The sequence below is a fragment of the Hyla sarda genome, chromosome 4 (genome assembly GCF_029499605.1).
Source record: "Hyla sarda isolate aHylSar1 chromosome 4, aHylSar1.hap1, whole genome shotgun sequence".
In the NCBI taxonomy this organism is placed as follows: domain Eukaryota; kingdom Metazoa; phylum Chordata; class Amphibia; order Anura; family Hylidae; genus Hyla; species Hyla sarda.
Window position 1 is genome coordinate 40321963 of NC_079192.1, and position 21326 is coordinate 40343288.

At 42.6% G+C, this 21326-nt stretch overlaps 1 protein-coding gene across 2 annotated transcripts in view; it reads right to left on the bottom strand.

The window, feature by feature from the left end:
- Positions 1–270: 270 nt before the first annotated feature.
- ATP13A1 (ATPase 13A1) overlaps positions 271–21326 on the bottom strand; it is a 70039-nt gene continuing 48983 nt past the window's right edge. For both annotated transcript variants that reach the window (XM_056570633.1, XM_056570635.1), the window contains exons 17-26: positions 19725–19836; positions 18002–18201; positions 15629–15725; positions 13847–14028; positions 6469–6583; positions 4587–4783; positions 4358–4500; positions 2380–2491; positions 1907–2050; positions 271–652 (exon numbers count right to left, since the gene is read on the bottom strand). In XM_056570633.1, the coding sequence (XP_056426608.1) occupies positions 542–652; positions 1907–2050; positions 2380–2491; positions 4358–4500; positions 4587–4783; positions 6469–6583; positions 13847–14028; positions 15629–15725; positions 18002–18201; positions 19725–19836 (1413 nt within the window). In that variant the 3' untranslated portion in view covers positions 271–541. The remainder of the gene's footprint in view (positions 653–1906; positions 2051–2379; positions 2492–4357; positions 4501–4586; positions 4784–6468; positions 6584–13846; positions 14029–15628; positions 15726–18001; positions 18202–19724; positions 19837–21326) is intronic.

The window sequence follows — 21326 nt, forward strand, 5'->3', positions numbered from 1 at the left end:
ACGGAATATCAGTATAAATTATCGGCTATCGCCTGAAAGTTCACAGGTTATCAGTATTGGCTCTAAAAAAAATCAATATCGGTCGATCCCTACTTCTGAGCTCTGCCCCTTTAGAGAAATAATATTAATCCCATAAAGTGCCAAGTGGACATTGGCACTAGACATGTCCGTTCCCTATAAAAGGGACATTTTTCTGGTTCAGTATGTAATATAACGGTAGAATGTGGCAATTTTGCGGTGTAAGTGACGAATTCCAAAATAGAAATGTCGTAAAATTCAACAATGCTGTTTATTTAACAAATCGTTTGCGCTTTTCAAAAGCGAATTCGAGTAGAAAACAAAAAAAAAATAGGATCAGTTTGTAATGTCCAGAGCATATGTGGTGACGTCTTCAAGTGTTGAGTTTTCTTTATCATCAGAATGTGGTTTCCGGAGTTCCTCTCGTTGAGGAGCCTTAGGTGCCTTTGGGAAATGAAGGCTGGACGCTGACCTATAGGTGGAGTCTTGTAGCGGGCAGTGTTAAAGTCCTTGCTGTCCGAACTCATGAAGGCACTTTGAGTCTACAGCTCGCCAAGAAATACTGAAGGATTCGATCCACCATCCAGGCCAAAAGGAAATCCAGAAACAGGACTTTGGCAATAACCAGCTTGAACTACAAGAAAGGGAGATGACAATTAGCCGCTGTCAGACACCTCTGGTTCTCCCTTGAGTGCACATGTTGAACTCCCACTACCCGATTCTTTTTTCCTGATGTCATATAATATGGCCACATTAAAGGGGTACTCCGGTGACAAACTTTTTTTTTTTTAATCAACTGGTGCCAGAAAGTTAAACAGATTTGTAAATTACTTCTTTTAAAAAATCCTAATCCTTCCAGTACTTATTAGCTGCTGAATACTACAGAGGAAATTCTTTTCTTTTTGGAACACAGAGCTCTCTGCTGACATCTCTGTCCATTTTAAGAACTGTCCAGAGTAGGAGAAAATCCCCATAGCAAACATATGCTGCTCTGGACAGTTCCTAAAATGGACAGAGATGTCAGCAGAGAGCACTGTGGTCATGATGTCAGCAGAGAGCTCTGTGTTCCAAAAAGAAATTAATTTCCTCTGTAGTATTCAGCAGCTAATAAGTACAGGAAGGATTAGGATTTTTTAATAGAAGTAATTTACAAATCTTTTTAACTTTCTGGCACCAGTTGATTTATATAAAAAAATTAAATAAAAAAAGCACCCCTTTAATACCTGCTCTCTCAAGTAACCATTCAGGATAAGCATTCTTTATGTATAAAGCACGTTTTCTGCCCATTATATAACATGTATGTGACATGTTTCACCAGTTTTAACTTCTGCAGGCTTTGCCTCTAGTTTTTAGTTGTCCCTGAGCTAGTGGGTGTTGACAAGCCTCTATGATGTCTGCCTCTAGGAGATCTTGCTCCCCTAGATACCACTATAGCACATTCTCAGCAACAGCATGAAGAACATTATAGAGCAGAACTGAGCAGATTAAGCTGTAAATCTAGTACTAGGGTGATACACAACACTTACTACAACCTGCTGGAAGCTTTCCCTCTCTTTTGCATAGACTTCCTTGGGCAACTGTAACCAGATTCCTCAATAAGCTTATCTGTCTAAAGATGGAGTTGCTAAGCTGTTTTGCTAACCATGCCAAGATATATTACAAGGTGTATAACATTCCCTTGTACTATTGATTAATGCAAGTTAAAGTGGAATGGTTATTTAAACTTTTAAAAAATACTTCAGATTTGCCTATACCTTAGCGCCTGACAGAGGCAGCATCCTAAGCTTGGATGTACACATGCTGGCGGCTCAGTGGGGAAGGACGTCCTGTATTTATTCAGTCATACAAATTATATATCATACACAACAAATCACATTGTATTTGTTACCTCCACAGGGATGTCCACCAGGCCAAACTGGTCGTTGAACTCTGGAGATGTACCAGACAGGAGGCCAACAATGGCCATACCGGACAGCACAATACTCCACAGCAGAGGCTTGTTTTCTCTTAGGCTTTCCATGAAAGGATGACCCTAAAAAAAAGCAGCAAGTAAAATGAGATTATTCAGTGACTTTAGCGGTGTAAACTGTCTGCATGTTCTATACTGTTCTATAGAGAGATGTTGTTTACACTGCAAGATTTAGACTTCTACACAAACTCTGATAGCAGCTCAGGATACACAAATTATAAGAGTAAACCCTGATCCGGGTCGCAAACTACTTTCCATGTATTCCCCAAATGTGTTAGCATTCTCCTTCTTAAAATTTCTCATAGGATTTGGAAACACTAGATGTAGACATAGACGCTATGAGTAGATGTATACAGCGTTAGCCAGACCAGAAAGCTGCAGACCTCACGTACCTTATAGTTGATAGCAAATGTGGCCATCTGCATCGCCATAGACATTATGTACACCGTGCTGTTTACCAGGCTGGGCTCAAACTCTTTATACAAGTCCACAAACTCCTCCTTTCTAAAAGAGAGCAGAAGGTGGAATAAATATCTGCATCCACTGATCACAAGGTTTCTCCATTATAAGGGTCCCACCATCGCCTCATCACACATCATGAGGGTCCTCCATCCCTCCCTTCACGAGTCTCTTCCGTCCACCCATCACGAGTCTCCTCCGTCCACCCATCACGAGTCTCCTCCATCCACCCATCACGAGGTCCCTCCATCCACCCATCACGAGGTCCCTCCATCCACCCCATCAAAAGGTCCCTGCATCCACCCCATCAAAAGGTCCCTCCATCCACCCCATCAAAAGGTCCCTCCATCCACCCCATCAAAAGGTCCCTCCATCCACCCCATCAAAAGGTCCCTCCATCCACCCCATCAAAAGGTCCCTCCATCCAACCCATCAAAAGGTCCCTCCATCCCTCCCATCACGAGGTCCCTCCATCCCTCCCATCACGAGGTCCCTCCATCCCTCCCATCACGAGGTCCCTCCATCCCTCCCATCACGAGGTCCCTCCATCCCTCCCATCACGAGGTCCCTCCATCCCTCCCATCACGAGGTCCCTCCATCCCTCCCATCACGAGGTCCCTCCATCTCTCCCATCACGAGGTCCCTCCATCTCTCCCATCAGGAGGACCCTCCATCCCTCCCATCACGAGGTCCCTCCCATCACGAGGTCCCTCCCATCAGGAGGACCCTCCATCCCTCCCATCACGAGGTCCCTCCCATCACGAGGTCCCTCCATCCCTCCCATCACGAGGTCCCTCCATCCCTCCCATCACGAGGTCCCTCCATCCCTCCCATCACGAGGTCCCTCCATCCCTCCCATCACGAGGTCCCTCCATCCCTCCCATCACGAGGTCCCTCCATCCCTCCCATCACGAGGTCCCTCCATCCCTCCCATCACGAGGTCCCTCCATCCCTCCCATCACGAGGTCCCTCCATCCCTCCCATCACGAGGTCCCTCCATCCCTCCCATCATGAGGTCCCTCCATCCCTCCCATCACGAGATCCCTCCCATCACGAGATCCCTCCATCACGAGGTCCCTCCATCCACCCATCACGAGGTCCCTCCATCCACCCATTACGAGGTCCCTCCATCCCTCCCATCACGAGATCCCTCCATCCACCCATCACGAGATCCCTCCATCCACCCATCACGAGGTCCCTCCATCCACCCATCACGAGGTCCCTCCATCCACCCATCACGAGGTCCCTCCATCCACCCATGACGAGGTCCCTCCATCCACCCATCACGAGGTCCCTCCATCCACCCATCACGAGGTCCCTCCATCCACCCATCACGAGGTCCCTCCATCCACCCATCACGAGGTCCCTCCATCCCTCCCATCACGAGGTCCCTCCATCCCTCCCATCACGAGGTCCCTCCATCCCTCCCATCATGAGGTCCCTCCATCCCTCCCATCACGAGATCCCTCCATCACGAGGTCCCTCCATCCACCCATCACGAGGTCCCTCCATCCACCCATTACGAGGTCCCTCTATCCCTCCCATCACGAGATCCCTCCATCCACCCATCACGAGGTCCCTCCATCCACCCATCACGAGGTCCCTTCATCCACCCATCACGAGGTCCCTCCATCCACCCATCACGCGGTCCCTCCATCCACCCATCACGAGGTCCCTCCATCCACCCATCACGAGGTCCCTCCATCCACCCATCACGAGGTCCCTCCATCCACCCATCACGAGGTCCCTCCATCCACCCATCACGAGGTCCATCCATCCACTCATCACAAGATGCCATCCCTTCCAATAGGGAATAAGTGTTTTCCATGATACTTCCTTTAAGCCCCTATGAAATCCATTTATCATGAAGGGGTCATCCAGAATTTGATGTCAGAGTAGTCAGCATCTTACCTGAGTTCAGTTCTCTCAAGCGCTCCCTGGTATAAGTATATAAGGCTTCCGAAATGAACGAGGAACTGCAAAATCACGGTCAGGATGGTGTACAGGTTGAAGATGTTGGGCAGAGGGCGCTCCCCAGAGAGGTATTTCAGAGGCTAAAAAATGGTGGTAAAGAGTCAAGCACGAAAACAGAAGGGTGAACACTGTCTACTAGGTCACGTATACAAAACAGAAAACCCACCTTAGAGCGGGAGATGAAGAGGAAGCAGCCGGCCAGGAGAAGCCCCTGTAACGTAGCCTGGAAATCACTAAACTTTACTCCCTCCAGATATAGGACGCTCTGCCCATAGGCCAGGATAAGAGCGTTCAGCGCCAGGATCTTAAACATCTGCAGCGTTGTGACCAGAGTACAACGACCCTGCTTGATAACATGGCAGACTGCAGGGAAGAAGACACCGGCAACACCATGGTAAAAGATTCTTACATCATACATCCCAGCCTACATATTGTTCTGTCCATATAGTCCTAAATTGTCAGCATTGGGATGTCCTGACAGAGTACAAGTACTGATAGTTTTCTAAAGTACTCGCCGATATTAATGTCAAACTGTAACTTTTAAAAACTTTTGACATTGCTATACTTGTAACGTTATCAAGTGTGGGGGTCCCGATGCTGAGACCCCACTGAAGGAGCAGCTGCGGTCAGCTGAGCCACCTAGAAAAGCCAATCGTGCAGTGTACGGATTCATAAAAAGTCTATGATTAGTCCAAAGCTTTTAAAGGGGTACTCCAGTGAAAAAACATTTTTTTTTATATCAACTGGCTCATGAAAGTTGAACAGATTTGTAAATTACTTCTATTAAAAAATATTAATCCTACCAGTACTTCTCAGCTGCTGCAGTTGTGTAGTTATTTCCAGTCTGATCACAGTGCTCTCTGCTGACACCTGTCTGTCTGTCTCAGGAACTGTCCAGAGCAGCATATGTTTGCTATGGAGATTTGCTCCTACTCTGGACAGTTCCTGACATGGACAGAGGTGTCAGCAGAGAGCACTGTGTCAAACAGAAAATAACTCAAATTCAGCAGCTGATAAGTACTGGAAGGATTAAGATTTAATAGAAGTAATTCACAAATCTTTTTAAACTTTCTGGAGACAGTTGATATGAAAAAAAGTTCTTCACTAGAATACCCCCTTTAAGCATACCTCCAATGCAGATTTTACTTTTATAAAAAATGATTACAGTGCAGCACTGTGCACAACAATCATTTTAATAAAGTAGCTTCAATATTGAATTAGGCACCAGAAAATCTTACTGAGGGCCTGTTGTCCTTGCCGTTTATAACTCTACGTTAAGGGACAGAGCTCCAGCTCTGCTTCCACAGCATCCGTCTCCAGTGCCATAGAATCACATTACACTGGAAGTGTAGGAAGCTTTATCTTCTAAAGCAGTAAAATAATGTGGAGTGCAGTGAGAGAACGGCACCGCTGTTAATTTAACATTTGGCGTCTAAATGCCTGAACTTTAGCATGGTAGTCATTTGTGATAAAAACATCAGAGGTACACTTTAAAAAAATATATTGTAACCCTAAAGGGGTTATCCAGGAAAAAGCTTTTTTATATAATTAAAGGGGTTATCCAGGAAAAAGCTTTTTTGTATACATCAAGTTAAACAGATTTATAAATTACTTCTGTTAAAAAAATCTTAATTCTTTCAGTAGTTATGAGCTGCTGAAGGTGAGTTGTTCTTTTCTGTCTAAGTGCTCTCTGATGACACCTCTTCCTGTCTCGGGAACTGTCCAGAGTAGAAGCAAATCCCCATAGCAAACCTCTCCTGCTCTGGATAGTTCCCGAGACAAGCAGAGATGTCAGCAGAGAGCACTGTTGTCAGACAGAAAAGAACAACTCAACTTCAGCAGCTGATAATTATTGGAAGGATTAAGATTTTTTAATAGAAGTAATTTATAAGTCTGTTTAACTTTCTGGAGCCAGTTGATATATAAAAACATTTTTCCTGGAATACCCCTTTAATTAATTAATTAAACAAATAACTAAAAACCTAAATAAAAAACAAGAGTTGGCCAAACAGTTTATATAAGTGCCCAACCACAGTGTCCACACTCACTGCATTGTATGGATGACAGCTTAGAGGTGAATGGAGCAGCAATACTGGCATCTCCCAGCTTCACCACCTGCACCTGATCCTCCTCCAACTCCTTCAGGACCTGGCTGATCCTCTCCTGGAAAACAAAACCCATCATGAAAAAGTGACTACAATAAAAATAAGAGATATTGTACATTGCACAAATGTTTGGAGCAGCACTTTCTACGAAGATCACACAGCTATATATATATAGATTAGTTAGGAATAGCCATATTAGTCCAGTGATGCAAAAAGCAAAATCATCGGTAGTTGCAGTATCTTGTACCTTTTTTATTGGACTAACAAGATTTTGTAGAGACAAGCTTTCGGGATTCCTCCCTTTATCAAGTCATAAGCATTTCTGAGCTCACAAGGAGAAAACACAGGTTCTATCTCACAAAATATGCAGGGGTTAAAACAACATTAGTGTAGAATGTACATTAAGTTGGGCCATAAATTGTATAGCAATAGGACGATAGATACAGATAAGGATGAGGAGGGGGGGGGGGGTCTGGAGAGCAGAGGTGAGAATAGTGGTTACGCTGGACAGACAATTTTACTACAGAACCATAGACTGAAGATAAGACTTAGGCAGGGGAGGGGGAGCAGGGGTGTGATGGTGTTAGAGCAGGGAGAGGGAAGACAGTTTAGCAAAGGTTATAGGAAATTTTGATAATGGGATAAGAAGCTTAAATCCACATTAAGTCCTCTGTTCTTGGAGTCATAAAGAACTATCATTTTGGCTTCAAATGTCTTTCTTTCCTGGGTGTTCTTGAAGTTTCCTTTCAGGATCTTGATTTTGAGGTCCTGTAGGGAGTGACCTGTTTGAGTGAAGTGGTGTCCAACTGGGGGGCAATAGTCCTTTTGTCTATGGTTGTTGATGGACGATCTGTGGAGGTTCATCCTTTTATTGAGTGGCTGACTGGTCTCACCAATGTAACATCCCAGGTCACACTTGGTGCATTGTATCATGTAGACTACATTCTCTGTGGTGCAGGAGTATTGTCCCTTGATGTTGTATGTCTTGTTGTTGTGGGAGGCCTCAGAATTTGTGCAGATGTGTTGACAGAGTTTACAGCGCGGTTTGGCGCAGGGTTTGGTCCCATTGTCTGTATCTGATGTGTCTGTGGGTAGTTTCCTATTGACCAGCTTTTGTTTTAAGTTGGGTGGTTGTCTGAAGGCCAAGATGGGTGGTTCAGGAAAGATTTGCTTTAACACCTCATCTTCTGCTAGTATTGGCTGCAGGTCCTTGATGATTTTGCGTATTTCCTCAAGGGTGGGATTGTATGTGGCTACCAGTGGTATGCGTGATGAGGTTTGTTTCTCTCTGTATTGCAGCAGGTGTTCACGTGGTGTTTGAAGAGCAGAGTGGATTTTCTTATGGATGGTTCTTGGTTTGTAACCTTTTGGTTTAAATTTCTCAGCTAGCGTTTGTAGATGTGTGTCTCTGTCATCAGGGTTGGAGCAGATGCGGTGGTACCTGATGGCTTGGCTGTATATTATGCCTTATGTTCATTTCAGATTATGAACTTTCCAAGCCTGAGAGATCTGTTCTCTCTAAAGGACTCTCATTCTGTCCAAGCACCAAACTAGATGACATTAAACTATACTCAGACTTGGAAGAATTCTTTAGAAGACTACGACTTAAAGAATTATTTCATGACAAAGGGGACACAACCACTACCACCTTGGATTACAACATCAAGAAAAAGAATTCCCACTTCACCCCAGCACCAGGACGTAACAGCAAACTGGACAGCTACATTGCAAGCTTCAGACTAAGAACAGCATCCTTAGTCACTAAACACCACCATAAAACCTACTACAACCTCTCAGTATTGGAAAGAGAGGCCATCAAAAACTTAAGAAACAATCAAGCCATCACAATCAAACCAGCAGACAAGAGAGGAGCAGTAGTGATCATGAACACCCAGGACTACATCAAAGAGGGAAACCGACAATTGTCAGACACTACATACTACAAGAAACTGACAGAAGACCCCACCAAAGAATTCACCATGGAACTAAGAAAATTGATTCAATCCTTCCCAAAGGACTCACAAAAAGGATAAGAGACACACATACCCACCGATCCCAAAACAGGGACATTCTACATGCTCCCAAAAATCCACAAATCTGGAAACCCTGGCAGACCAATAATAACAGGTATGGACACACTAACTGAACAGATATCTGGTTTGGTAGAAAACACACTAAAACCCTTTGTTACATGCACCAGCAGCTTCATACAGGACACCACTGACTTTCTTAACAAACTGAGTCAGATTACGAACTTGCCTGCCAACTCCATATTGGTAACAATGGACGTAGAATCTCTGTATAGTAATATCCCACACAGAGATGGAATTGAGGCCTGCTCACTGTTCCTCTCCTCCCAGACCCACAACCAGAAATACAGCCCTCAGATCATCACCAAACTGATAGAATTCATTCTCACACACAACTACTTCAGCTTCAACAATATAATATACCTACAGATGATGGGAACTGCTATGGGGACCAATATGGCACCACAATATGCCAATCTGTTCATGGCTGACCTTGAACAGCGATTCCTGAATACCCAAATTCACAAACCCTACAGATACTACAGATACATTGATGATATTTTCATTGTTTGGACTGAAGGAGAGGATAAACTCAAACAATTTCATGATGCCTTCAACACATTTAATCCATCCATCAAACTCAAAATGGACTTCTCTACAGAAAGTGTAAACTTTCTGGACACCACTGTAACTATAAACAAGGACACAATACAGACATCTGTATACAGAAAACCCACAGACCGATCCAGCTATCTACACAATTCAAGTTCCCATCCGTCCCACACCAAGAAAGGCATAATATACAGCCAAGCCATCAGGTACCACCGCATCTGCTCCAACCCTGATGACAGAGACACACATCTACAAACGCTAGCTGAGAAATTTAAACAAAAAGGTTACAAACCAAGGACCATCCATAAGAAAATCCACTCTGCTCTTCAAACACCACGTGAACACCTGCTGCAATACAGAGAGAAACAAACCTCATCACGCATACCACTGGTAACCACATACAATCCCACCCTTGAGGAAATACGCAAAATCATCAAGGACCTGCAGCCAATACTAGCAGAAGATGAGGTGTTAAAGCAAATCTTCCCTGAACCACCCATCTTGGCCTTCAGACAACCACCCAACTTAAAACAAAAGCTGGTCAATAGGAAACTACCCACAGACACATCAGATACAGACAATGGGACCAAACCCTGCGCCAACCCGCGCTGTAAACTCTGTCAACACATCTGCACAAATTCTGAGGCCTCCCACAACAACAAGACATACAACATCAAGGGACAATACTCCTGCACCACAGAGAATGTAGTCTACATGATACAATGCACCAAGTGTGACCTGGGATGTTACATTGGTGAGACCAGTCAGCCACTCAATAAAAGGATGAACCTCCACAGATCGTCCATCAACAACCATAGACAAAAGGACTATTGCCCCCCAGTTGGACACCACTTCACTCAAACAGGTCACTCCCTACAGGACCTCAAAATCAAGATCCTGAAAGGAAACTTCAAGAACACCCAGGAAAGAAAGACATTTGAAGCCAAAATGATAGTTCTTTATGACTCCAAGAACAGAGGACTTAATGTGGATTTAAGCTTCTTATCCCATTATCAAAATTTCCTATAACCTTTGCTAAACTGTCTTCCCTCTCCCTGCTCTAACACCATCCCTCCCCTGTCTAGTCTTATCTTCAGTCTATGGCTCTATAGTAAAATTGTCTGTCCAGCGTAACCACTATTCTCACCTCTGCTCTCCAGCCCCCCCCCCCCCCTCCTCATCCTTATCTGTATCTATCGTCCTATTGCTATACAATTTATGGCCCAACTTAATGTCCATTCTCCACTAATGTTGTTTTAACCCCTGCATATTTTGTGAGATAGAACCTGTGTTTTCTCCTTGTGAGCTCAGAAATGCTTATGACTTGATAAAGGGAGGAATCCCGAAAGCTTGTCTCTACAAAATCTTGTTAGTCCAATAAAAAAGGTATTACAAGATACTGCAACTACTGATGATTTTGCTTTATATATATATATATATATATATATATATATATATATATATATATATATCTATATATATTTACACATACCACATATGTAAAAAAAAAAAAAAAGCAAACAATGCAAATCACAGAAAAAAAATTATTTTAATTTTCCATGGGTGGTCATGCTTCCATGCCATCCCCGGTCCTCTCTGCTTTCTGGTTACTGTGATGTCAGAACCCCGCAGGAACCGCTATAGTCACAAAATCACTGACCGAGTGGCTGAGCGCAGCAATTCATTGATGGTCACAACATCACAGGAACATAAAAAAAAGCAGAGAAGACCGGGAACGGTGTTGAAGCAGAATGGGCGAGAACGGCTTGTTTACACTCCGTCATGGAGAATTTTTGGCTTGTTTACACTCCGTCATGGAGAATTTTTGGCTTGTTTACACTCCGTCATGGAGAATTTTTGGCTTGTTTACACTCCGTCATGGAGAATTTTTGGCTTGTTTACACTCCGTCATGGAGAATTTTTGGCTTGTTTACACTCCATCATGGAGAATTTTTGGCTTGTTTACACTCCATCATGGAGAATTTTTGGCTTGTTTACACTCCGTCATGGAGAATTTTTGGCTTGTTTACACTCCGTCATGGAGAATTTTTGGCTTGTTTACACTCCGTCATGGAGAATTTTTGACTTGTTTACACTCCGTCATGGAGAATTTATTTATTAATTTTTTTTTTTTTTTAAAGGCGTACTCCGGTATAAAACTTTTTTTTAATCAACTGGTGGCAGAAAGTTAAACAGATTTGTAAATTAGAAAATAGGGATTGTCCAGCGCTGAGCTTGCGGTTAAAAGCTTGTTCTTTATTTAGAAAAATTCACAGAAGACACTTGACAGAGGATAACGGCCGACGCGTTTCACACAAAAGTGCTTAATCGTAGAGTCTACGATTAAGCACTTTTGTGTGACACGCGTCAGACGCTATCCTCTATCAAGTGTCCCTATTTTCGGCAACAATACAAAGCCGAGGGCGGGACCGATGTGTCCGTGCGCAGGTGTAGCGGATTTGGATGGTGTATAGAGCGGCACAGGATCTTGCTATTACAAGATTTGTAAATTACTTCTATTAAAAAATCTTAATCTTTCCAGTACTTTTTAGCAGCTGTATGCTACAGAGGGAATTCTTTTCTTTTTGAATTTCTTTTTTGTCTTGTCCACAATGCTCTCTGCTGACACCTCTGTCCGTGTCAGGCACTGTCCAGAGCAGCATAGGTTTCCTATGGGGATTTTCTCCTGCTCTGGACAGTTCCTGATACGGGCAACAGGTGTCAGCAGAGAGCACTGTGGACAAGACAAAAAAAGAAATTAAAAAAGAAAAGAATTTCCTCTGTGGCATACAGCTGCTAAAAAGTACTGGAAGGATAAAGATTTTTTAATAGAAGTAATTTACAAATCTGTTTCTGGCACCAGTTGATCTTTAACCCAGACAGCCCATTTAAAGAAACTGTATGGGATCTGTATAATTAGGGATATATCTGTACTCACTCCCTGCCCCCAGATTACATTTGGGGCTGCTGAGTTAGGCTGCATTCACATTACGTTTAATCACTACGGCTGCCAGATCTGGTGCCGAAACTCATTCACTTTAATGAGCTGACCGGTGTCAGATAGTGACTCTGGTTGGCTCATTTTTGCCCCATATCTGGTTTTGTGACCGAACCTAAAACCATCGTATACTACGGTTTTAGGTCCGGTCACAAAACCGGATACGGGGCAAAAATAAGCCGACTGGAGTCACTATCTATAAGGTGAATGGGTTTCGGCACCAGTCTGGCTGGGATACGGGAGCTCCCGGTTTTGAAATTTCCCAGCTGGATCCGGCAGCCGTAACAGGCAAACGTAATGTGAATGCAGCCTTACACTGCTATAACATGCAGGACACGTCTGTATTGCATTCTCCAATAGACATGGTGATTAACAGCTTTAGATCTATACGTCACAATGGTCACGTGACTATGTAACAAAATGCTCTGTATGACATATTTGATTCAATGTAGACTGTTCACAGGCTTGCAGGAAGGGGAGCGCAGTGAGAGCCTTAGTTCACACTATAAAATTCATCCGTTTTAAAGATCCGTTTGATGTTCTGTTATGAAAACCCTGAAAATCGGCCGTTAAACATCTGTTAGAAAATCCCATTATAGTCTATGGGATTTTTATGGGATTATAATTTTAATCCGTTATAGTCCGTTATTAATAACGGACGTTATTTTGTGACGGGAGAATGAAAGGAAGAAATAGTGCATGCACCATTTCTCCCGTTCATTCTTCCGTCACAAAATAACGTCCGTTATTAATAACGGAATATAACGGATTAAAACGGATAATGTAAAAATCCCATAGACTATAATGGGATTTTCTAACGGACGTTTAATGGCCGATTTTCAGGGTTTTCATAACGGAACATCAAACGGATCTTTAAAACGGATGAATTTTATAGTGAGAAAGCAGCCTAAGGCTGCGTTCACACGGCCGTCTAGACCCGTCATGTTCTTCTCCCGTCAAAAAAAAAAAAAAACAGACTTGAAAAAAAAAAAAAAAAAACGACAATAACGGATGCAAACGGATTTTATCCGTTTGGATCCATTATTGTTCAGTTAATAAAAAAAAAGAGTTTTTTTGTTCTGAGCATGCTCAGAAGTAAAAACGGATCAAAAAAACTGATTGAAAAAAAACGATGCAAACGGATGACATTAAAGGCTCATCCATTTCCCACAGACTTCAATATTAAATTTACTGTATCCTTTTTTTTGACGGGAGAAAAAAAATACTGCATGCACCGTCTTTTCTCCCATAAAAAAACGTAAACGAGCGCAGACGGGTGCAAACGGATGTGAAAGGATTGTAAAAAAAATCCCATTGACATCAATGGGATTATTTTACAACCGTTTGTAATCCGTTTACATGCAGCAACAACGGAACCTAAACGGGGGAGAAAAAAAAACGGGGACACATGGCCGTGTGAACGCTCCCCTATCCATCAGCTGATATTACAAAATTGCTACAAACAGCACCTCTCCCTCTGGAAGACCTGGCTCCATGAATTACAACCAATAATTACAATAGATGCTTTGCAATAGATAATTTCTCCTGTGGGGGCGCTGTAGGGAAAACTCCTAAAGATTACAATAATCCCTGAGGGACTCTAACTAGTTTGTTCTCAGTGGCCCCTTGTTACAAATAGAGACCCATGGAATTTTCTATGTTTCCTCATGATGGCGCTCACCCTCTGCTGAGCCTGCTGTTCCTCTCGCTGAGACATGATCCGGTTCCTCGCTGCTCTGGAAGTGGGCTTGATAGAGTTGATCGAGAACGGAGGTCCTGAAGGTCTGCCGTCTGTCACAGCTTCCCGTGGCTTCCTCTTCTTCTCAGGCAGCCGTTCTGGAGCATTGGCGAGAAGCGCTACCCCTGAAAGAATTAGGATACTGGAAATGGGCACAAGCTCTTAGACATGGCCGAAGTTTTTTCCACGCCTGGTGTAGAGCATTTGTTTTCCATCATGTAGTGTCAGTTGTGCAATGGCTAAGCTGGCTGCAGTCTTTAGCACTAAGTTCCCCAACCAGGGGGCCTCCAGCTGTTGCGAAACTACAACTCCCAGTATGCCCGGACAGCCAAAGGCTGTCCGGGCATGCTGATAGTTGTAGTTTCGCAACAGCTGGAGGAACCCTAGTTGGGAAACACTACTTTAGGGCCTTTAGGAACCCATTTCTCTGGATCTAAACTTTCCATTTCATCCCTCAGCAGCACACAAAAGGGAATTAATAAGCAATAACTTGAAGGAAATAAAAGGGGTGGGTTGAGATACTGCCAACTCTAGCACTTTCCTGCTTGTGAAGCCATGGCGTCTACCCAATAGTCCTTAATAAACGTGCAGGGAGCTGACTATGTTGCAGCCCAACATATTTCATCCAGGGACACTTGAGCTAGCTCTGCCCACGAGTGTGAAGTAGTTGCTCGCATTGAGTGGGCTTTGGACCCTTCTGAAGGAGGAACGTGCATTGGGAGCCCTTAGCAGTAAAAGACTTACCCAGGCTCATAAAAAAATGCCCTCAGTCTTGAACATCACATGACCAACCCTTGTAGATACCCTTAGGGAGAACCCTGGGTCACCTGATGCGGAAATCTGGGTACAGCTGAGCCAGCGACTCAATTGTATGCGAGAATTAAAGGGGTACCCTAGTGAAAACCCTTTTTTTTTTTTTTTTTTTAAATCAACTGGTGCCAGAAAGTTCTACAGATTTGTAAATTACTTTATTTTAAAATCTTAATCCTACCAGTACTTATCAGCTGCTGAAGTTGTGTAGTTCTTTTCTGTCTGACCACAGTGCTCTCTGCTGACAACTTTCTGTCTCAGGAACTGTCCAGAGTAGGAGAAGTTGACTATGGGGATTTGCTCCTACTCTTTACAGTTCTTGAGACAGACAGAGGTGTCAGCAGAGGGCACTGTGGTCAGACAGAAAATAAATGTAAAAATAAAAGAACTTCCTGTGGAGCATACAGCAGCTGATAAGTACTGGAAGGATTAAGATTTTTTAATAGAAGTAATTTACTAATCTGTTTTAACATTCTGGCACCAGTTGATTTAATTAAAAAAAAATAATAATAATAATAGTTTTTCACCGGAATACCCCTTTAAGACAAAACAAAAAATCCTAGTCCTGTAGGATGGTAGAAATAAACATGTCTGTTGGTTGTCTTTTTGGGGCATTTATGGACTCCTGTCCAGGGAGTTCATTGATTAATTACTTAACGCTAAATAACCATCAGCTTCTGTCCTAGCTGGGAAAGAGTAAACTATTAACCCTGTTGTGTGCTGCTGAGGGGTGTAATGGAAGCACAAGTAAAAAAAAAATTCTTATTAGTGTGATTGCTGAAATTGGTCTTGTTTTCTGCCCTAGTTGTAGTTCCCATTTCTCTGGGAGCACTGATAGCAGTTATACTCCAGGGATGACATATCTAAGCCACGGGATCTATTTTTTTGTCTCATTGTCTATAGCTCTTTACTTACCCACATTGGCGTGTTTTAGTGCCCCCACATCATTGGTCCCATCTCCGCACATCAATGTGATGTAGCCCAGCTCCTTCAGACTGGTAATCACAAACTCCTGTAAATAGGGATTGTCTGATCAATATTTATAATATGCAAAAATATGCAAATGTATGTAAATATGCTTCATTTATATAACAGTGTCTGATCAGTGGAAGTCCAATCTCAGACTATGACACAGAGAACAAGGAGCTGCAGTGCTAGGTGAAGGGCAACGCCCCTCTTTAGGCTTAAAGGAGTACTCCCGTGGAAAACTTTTTAATTTATTAATTTTTTTTAAATCAACTGGTGCTAGAAAGTTAAACCGATTTGTAAATTACTTCTATTAAAAAATCTTAATTCTTCCAGTACCTTTTAGGGGCTGTATACTACAGAGGAAATGCTTTTCTTTTTGGATTTCTCTTCTTTCACGACCATAGTGCTCTCTGCTGACCTCTGCCGGCCATTTTAGGAACTGTCCAGAGCAGCATATGTTTGTTAGGGGGATTTTCTCCTGCTCTGGACAGTTCCTAAAATGGACAGCAGAGGTCAGCAGAGAGCAATGTGGTCGTGACAGAAGAGAGATCCAAAAGGAAAAGCATTTCCTTTGTAGTATACAGCCCCTAAAAAGTACTGGAAGGATAAAGATTTTTTAATAGAAGTAATTTACAAATCTGTTTAACTTTCGGGCACCAGTTGATTTAAAAAAAAAAAATAAAGTTTTCCACGGGAGTACCCATTTAAAGTGTACCAAAGGGGTGTCTCCCCTTGTAGGAATATTGTTCCAGGTAGTGGGGCGGATCCATCATGGCCTAAAATCTGACAAGCTACTAATCCTATACAGGTAAAAGCTGCATTTGAGATATGTGAGTTACATGATGCCAAATGATGTTGTGATGTCTGACTCAATAAACAAGTTCAATGGGGGCCTGGATGTTTTTCGGGGAATCTATAATATTACAGGTTATGATTACTAGATTTATGACCATTGGCATCAGTCTCATGTTTGTTTGTTTTTTTTGCCTGCCTCCGGAACACAGTAGGGTTCTAGGTTGAACTTGATGGACCCTTACAAACTATGTTCCAACCACAGCGATGTCCAAGGTAAATAATTCACTGATTCTGGGATCTGATGGGCTCCTCTATCATGGACCTCTATGCTGAATGTAGACAGAATTCCAAACATATTAGTACATCTACATATGTCACCACAAATAATATACACAAATTAATCCAAAAAAACTACTTTATTCATTTAAAAATCACGCAAAAAATAAAATACAAAAAAGGAAATTACACAAAAATTACAAGAACAAGGATGACAAATGTATCCCCCTATCCCCTAAAAAACACACAGGGAACCCCAAAGCACAATGATAAGATATACTATTGGGTTATATGCCACTAATACCCACAATCACTAAACCCCATAAGAAATAACAACCAATACAAATGACAATTATAAGAGAGAAACAGTAATAACCTATTACCTGTGGCAGACATATTACCAGCGGCCATCTGGGGAACCGTGCTACCTCAACGGATGTCGTTTCGTGTACACGAAACGACATCCGTTGAGGTAGCACGGTTCCCCAGATGGCCGCTGGTAATATGTCTGCCACAGGTAATAGGATATCACTGTTTCTCTCTTATAATTGTCATTTGTATTGGTTGTTATTTTGGTTAGTGACTGTGGGTATTAGGCTGGGCTCACATCACGTTTTTCCCAATACGGGAGCGCATACGGCTGGGGGGGGGAGCTAAAACCTTGCGCTCCCGTATGTAATTCATTTCAATGAGCCGACCGGAGTGAAACGCTGACTCCGGTCAGCTCATTTCTGCCCCGTATGCGGTTTTCCCACCGCACCTAAAATCGTGGTCGGCTCATTGAAATGAATTAGATACGGGCGGCACACGGCTGAGATACGGGAGCGCAAGGATTTAGCTCCCCCAGCCGTATGCGGTCCCGTATTGGGAAAAACGTGATGTGAACCCAGCCTTAGTGGCATATAACCCAATAGTATATCTCATCATTGGGCTTTGGGGTTCCCTGTGTGTGTTTTTTTTATATGGGATAGGGGGATACATTTTTCATCCTAGTTCTTGTAATTTGTGTGTCATTTCCTTTGTACTTATTTTTTGTGTGATTTTTGATTAATAAAGTAGTTTTTTGGATTCATTTGTGTATATTATTTGTGGTGACCTATGTAGGTGTAATAGATTGATTTTTATGTTACCTGTTGGTGATGGATTCCAAGTAGGAGTATAGGCTGAGACAGAGAATTCAAAACATAAGCCTCACTTGACTCCCACACTGTATATGGCAATCTACATACCACACAACTTGACTCCTACCTTTTGCTTGGGGGACACTCGCGCAAACACCTGAGTGTGTGGGATGATAGCGGACAACAGGCCAGCCCTCGTGTTCTGCAGGTAGGATAGGCCCTCCCCTGTCAGGCATAGGTAGTATTTATCAGTGAAGGCTTCTACAGAATCTGGGACAGCTGGCAGGGATACTGAGCCGTCAATGGACTGCCACATCCAACCGGCACCTAGGGAGGAGTAATAGTAAAAAATTTAGGATAAACAACGTGGTTAAAGGGGTACTACAGTGGAAAGTTTTTTTTTTTTTTTTTTTTTTTTTAAATCAACTGGTGCTAGAAAGTTAAACCGATTTGTAAATGACTTCTATTAAAAAATCTTAATCCTTCCAGTACTTATTAGCTTCTGAATACTACAGAAGAAATTATTTTCTTTTTGGAACACAGAGCTCTCTGCTGACATCATGACCACAGAGCTCTCTGCTGACATCATGACCACAGTGCTCTCTGCTGACATCTCTGTCCATTTTAGGATTTGTCCAGAGTAGGAGAAAGTCCCCAAAGCAAACATATGCTGCTCTGGACAGTTCCTAAAATGGACAGAGATGTCAGCAGAGAGCACTGTGCTCGTGATGTCAGCAGAGAGCTCTGTGTTCCAAAAAGAAAATGATTTCCTCTGTAGTATTCAGCAGCTAATAAGTACCTGGAAGGATTAAGATTTTTTTAATAGAAGTTATTTACAAATCTGTTTAACTTTCCGGCACGAGTTGAAAAAAAAAAAAAGTTTTCCACCAGAGTACCCCTTTAAATAAGTATAACAATGCTGAATGCTCCTGCAGTGATCAATGTGGTCAGTAGGGAGTGCTGATGAGAAAACACAGTGTGTCAATTTGTCCAACTATTAGCATCAATTGAAGTTTGTGCTGCTTTCCTACTTTAAAGGGGTTATCCAGGAATAAAAAATCTGAACTCATTTCATCTAAAAAACAGCACCACGCCTGTCCTCAGGTTGTGTGTGTAGTATTACAATTTAGCTCCATTTACTTCAATCAAACTGAGCTGTAATACCTTCTACTACCTGAGCACAGGAGTGGTGCTGTTCATAGAAGACCATATTGTTTTCTAATCCTGGTTAACCCCTTTATTGCTAGGGCTACACGACAGGTTAAGAATCACTCATATTGCAAAGACAAAGATATACATCTACCTTTAACACATGCTTCTGCGACCAGAAATCTAACCTTGATGTATTTCTGGCAAATGTCGGATCACGGCAACATACTTGCAGCAATACGGTCACATGTGCTGCAGCACAGACAGTTGCAGTGTAGCCCAAGCCTAAGGGAGGTCAGACATTTTTGCCAACTATGTTTTGCATTCATTTCAATTGAAAAAGCAGCAAAACATGAAAGACGATCTATTGTGTTCTAAGGGCATGGTCACACGGGGTGGATCCGCAGCGTAATTCACTCTGCAGATGAGCCGATGGCAGTCACAGAGGGTCTGTAGAGTGATCTCCCGGCTGTGGCTGGGTAGCTCTGTGTGTCCACTCGTAGTGGTGGATTTTCCGCTGTAGAAATCCACCGATATGAGCAGACACACAGAGCTAACTGGCTGCAGACAGGAGCTCGCTCTGCAGACCCTCTGTGACTGCCATTGGTGTATCTGCAGCATGAGTTGCGCCCTGTGTGACCCTGCCTTTACAGTGCATCTGAGGACAAAGCATAAGACTGTAATAATGCGATCACACTGACCTTTACCATCACTTTTAGGCTGGAGGATTAGTGTGTCCTCCTTTACAATGAAGTTGAGCTCCTGCGCCACATGACAGGCAGTGAGAGGGTTGTCTCCAGTTATCATCACAACCTACAAGAAGGAAGAGAGTCCTATGTTACAGTCTAATAAGGTGATCACAAAGATTACCGATTACCATCTGTAAGTGACCAATATATCCAGAGCATCGGATCATTCAGCATCCAGAAGATCTGACTTAGGGGGAATTGGCCAAGTGGAGGGTTTGATCATAAATCAATTAAACAGGATTATAATAAACCTGTCATATTTAAAGGGGTACTGCAGCCAAAATTAACTTCTGCTGGGACCCTCTGCGATGTCTGGAATGGGAACCTCCTAGTACTAGAGGGCATGCGTTCCATTGACTTCTATGTGAGCGCCCATGATGCTGAGTGCTGGGGTCTCTTTGGAGCTTGCTTTCTCAAATATTTTAGATCTCGCTGCCTTCTTCAGTGTACTTGTGCAAAATTTATAACACATTTTTTAACAGATTTCCCTCAACTTTGTAAAATTCTAAGCAAAGAAAACGCATGAAAAAAAGCAACTGCACCCGAGGACTAATGATAAATTTCCCCCTATATGTTGCTTCAAGAGGGAAGAGAAAATGAGCAGCTGCCAAACACCTCTGGAGCCATAGAAACATAGAATGTGTCGGCAGATAGGAACCATTTGGCCCATCTAGTCTGCCCAATAATCTGCATCCTATCAATAGTGCCTGGCCCTATCTTATATGAAGGATAGTCTTATACCTATCTCTATCTTATATGAAGGATAGCCTTATGCATATCCCTATCTTATATGAAGGATAGCCTTATGCATATCCCTATCGTATATGAAGGATAGCCTTATGCTTATCCCTATCTTATATGAAGGATAGCCTTATGCTTATCCCTATCTTATATGAAGGATAGCCTTATACCTATCCCTATCTTATATGAAGGATAGCCTTATGCCTATCCCTATCTTATATGAAGGATAGCCTTATGCTTATCCCTATCTTATATGAAGGATAGCCTTATGCTTATCCCTATCTTATATGAAGGATAGCCTTATGCCTATCCCTATCTTATATGAAGGATAGCCTTATGCTTATCCCTATCTTATATGAAGGATAGCCTTATGCTTATCCCTATCTTATATGAAGGATATCCTTATGCCTATCCCTATCTTATATGAAGGATAGCCTTATGCCTATCCCTATCTTATATGAAGGATAGCCTTATGCTTATCCCTATCTTATATGAAGGATAGCCTTATGCTTATCCCTATCTTATATGAAGGATAGCCTTTTGTCTATCCCTATCTTATATGAATTATAGCCTTATACCTATCTCTATCTTATATAAAGGATAGTCTTATACCTATCCCTATCTTATATGAAGTATAGCCTTATGCCTAACCCTATCTTATATGAAGGATAGCCTTATACCTATCCCTATCTTATATGAAGGATAGCCTTATGTCTATCCATATCTTATATGGAGGATAGCCTTATACCTATCCCTATCTTATATGGAGGATAGGCTTATACCTATCCCTATCTTATATGAAGGATATCCTTA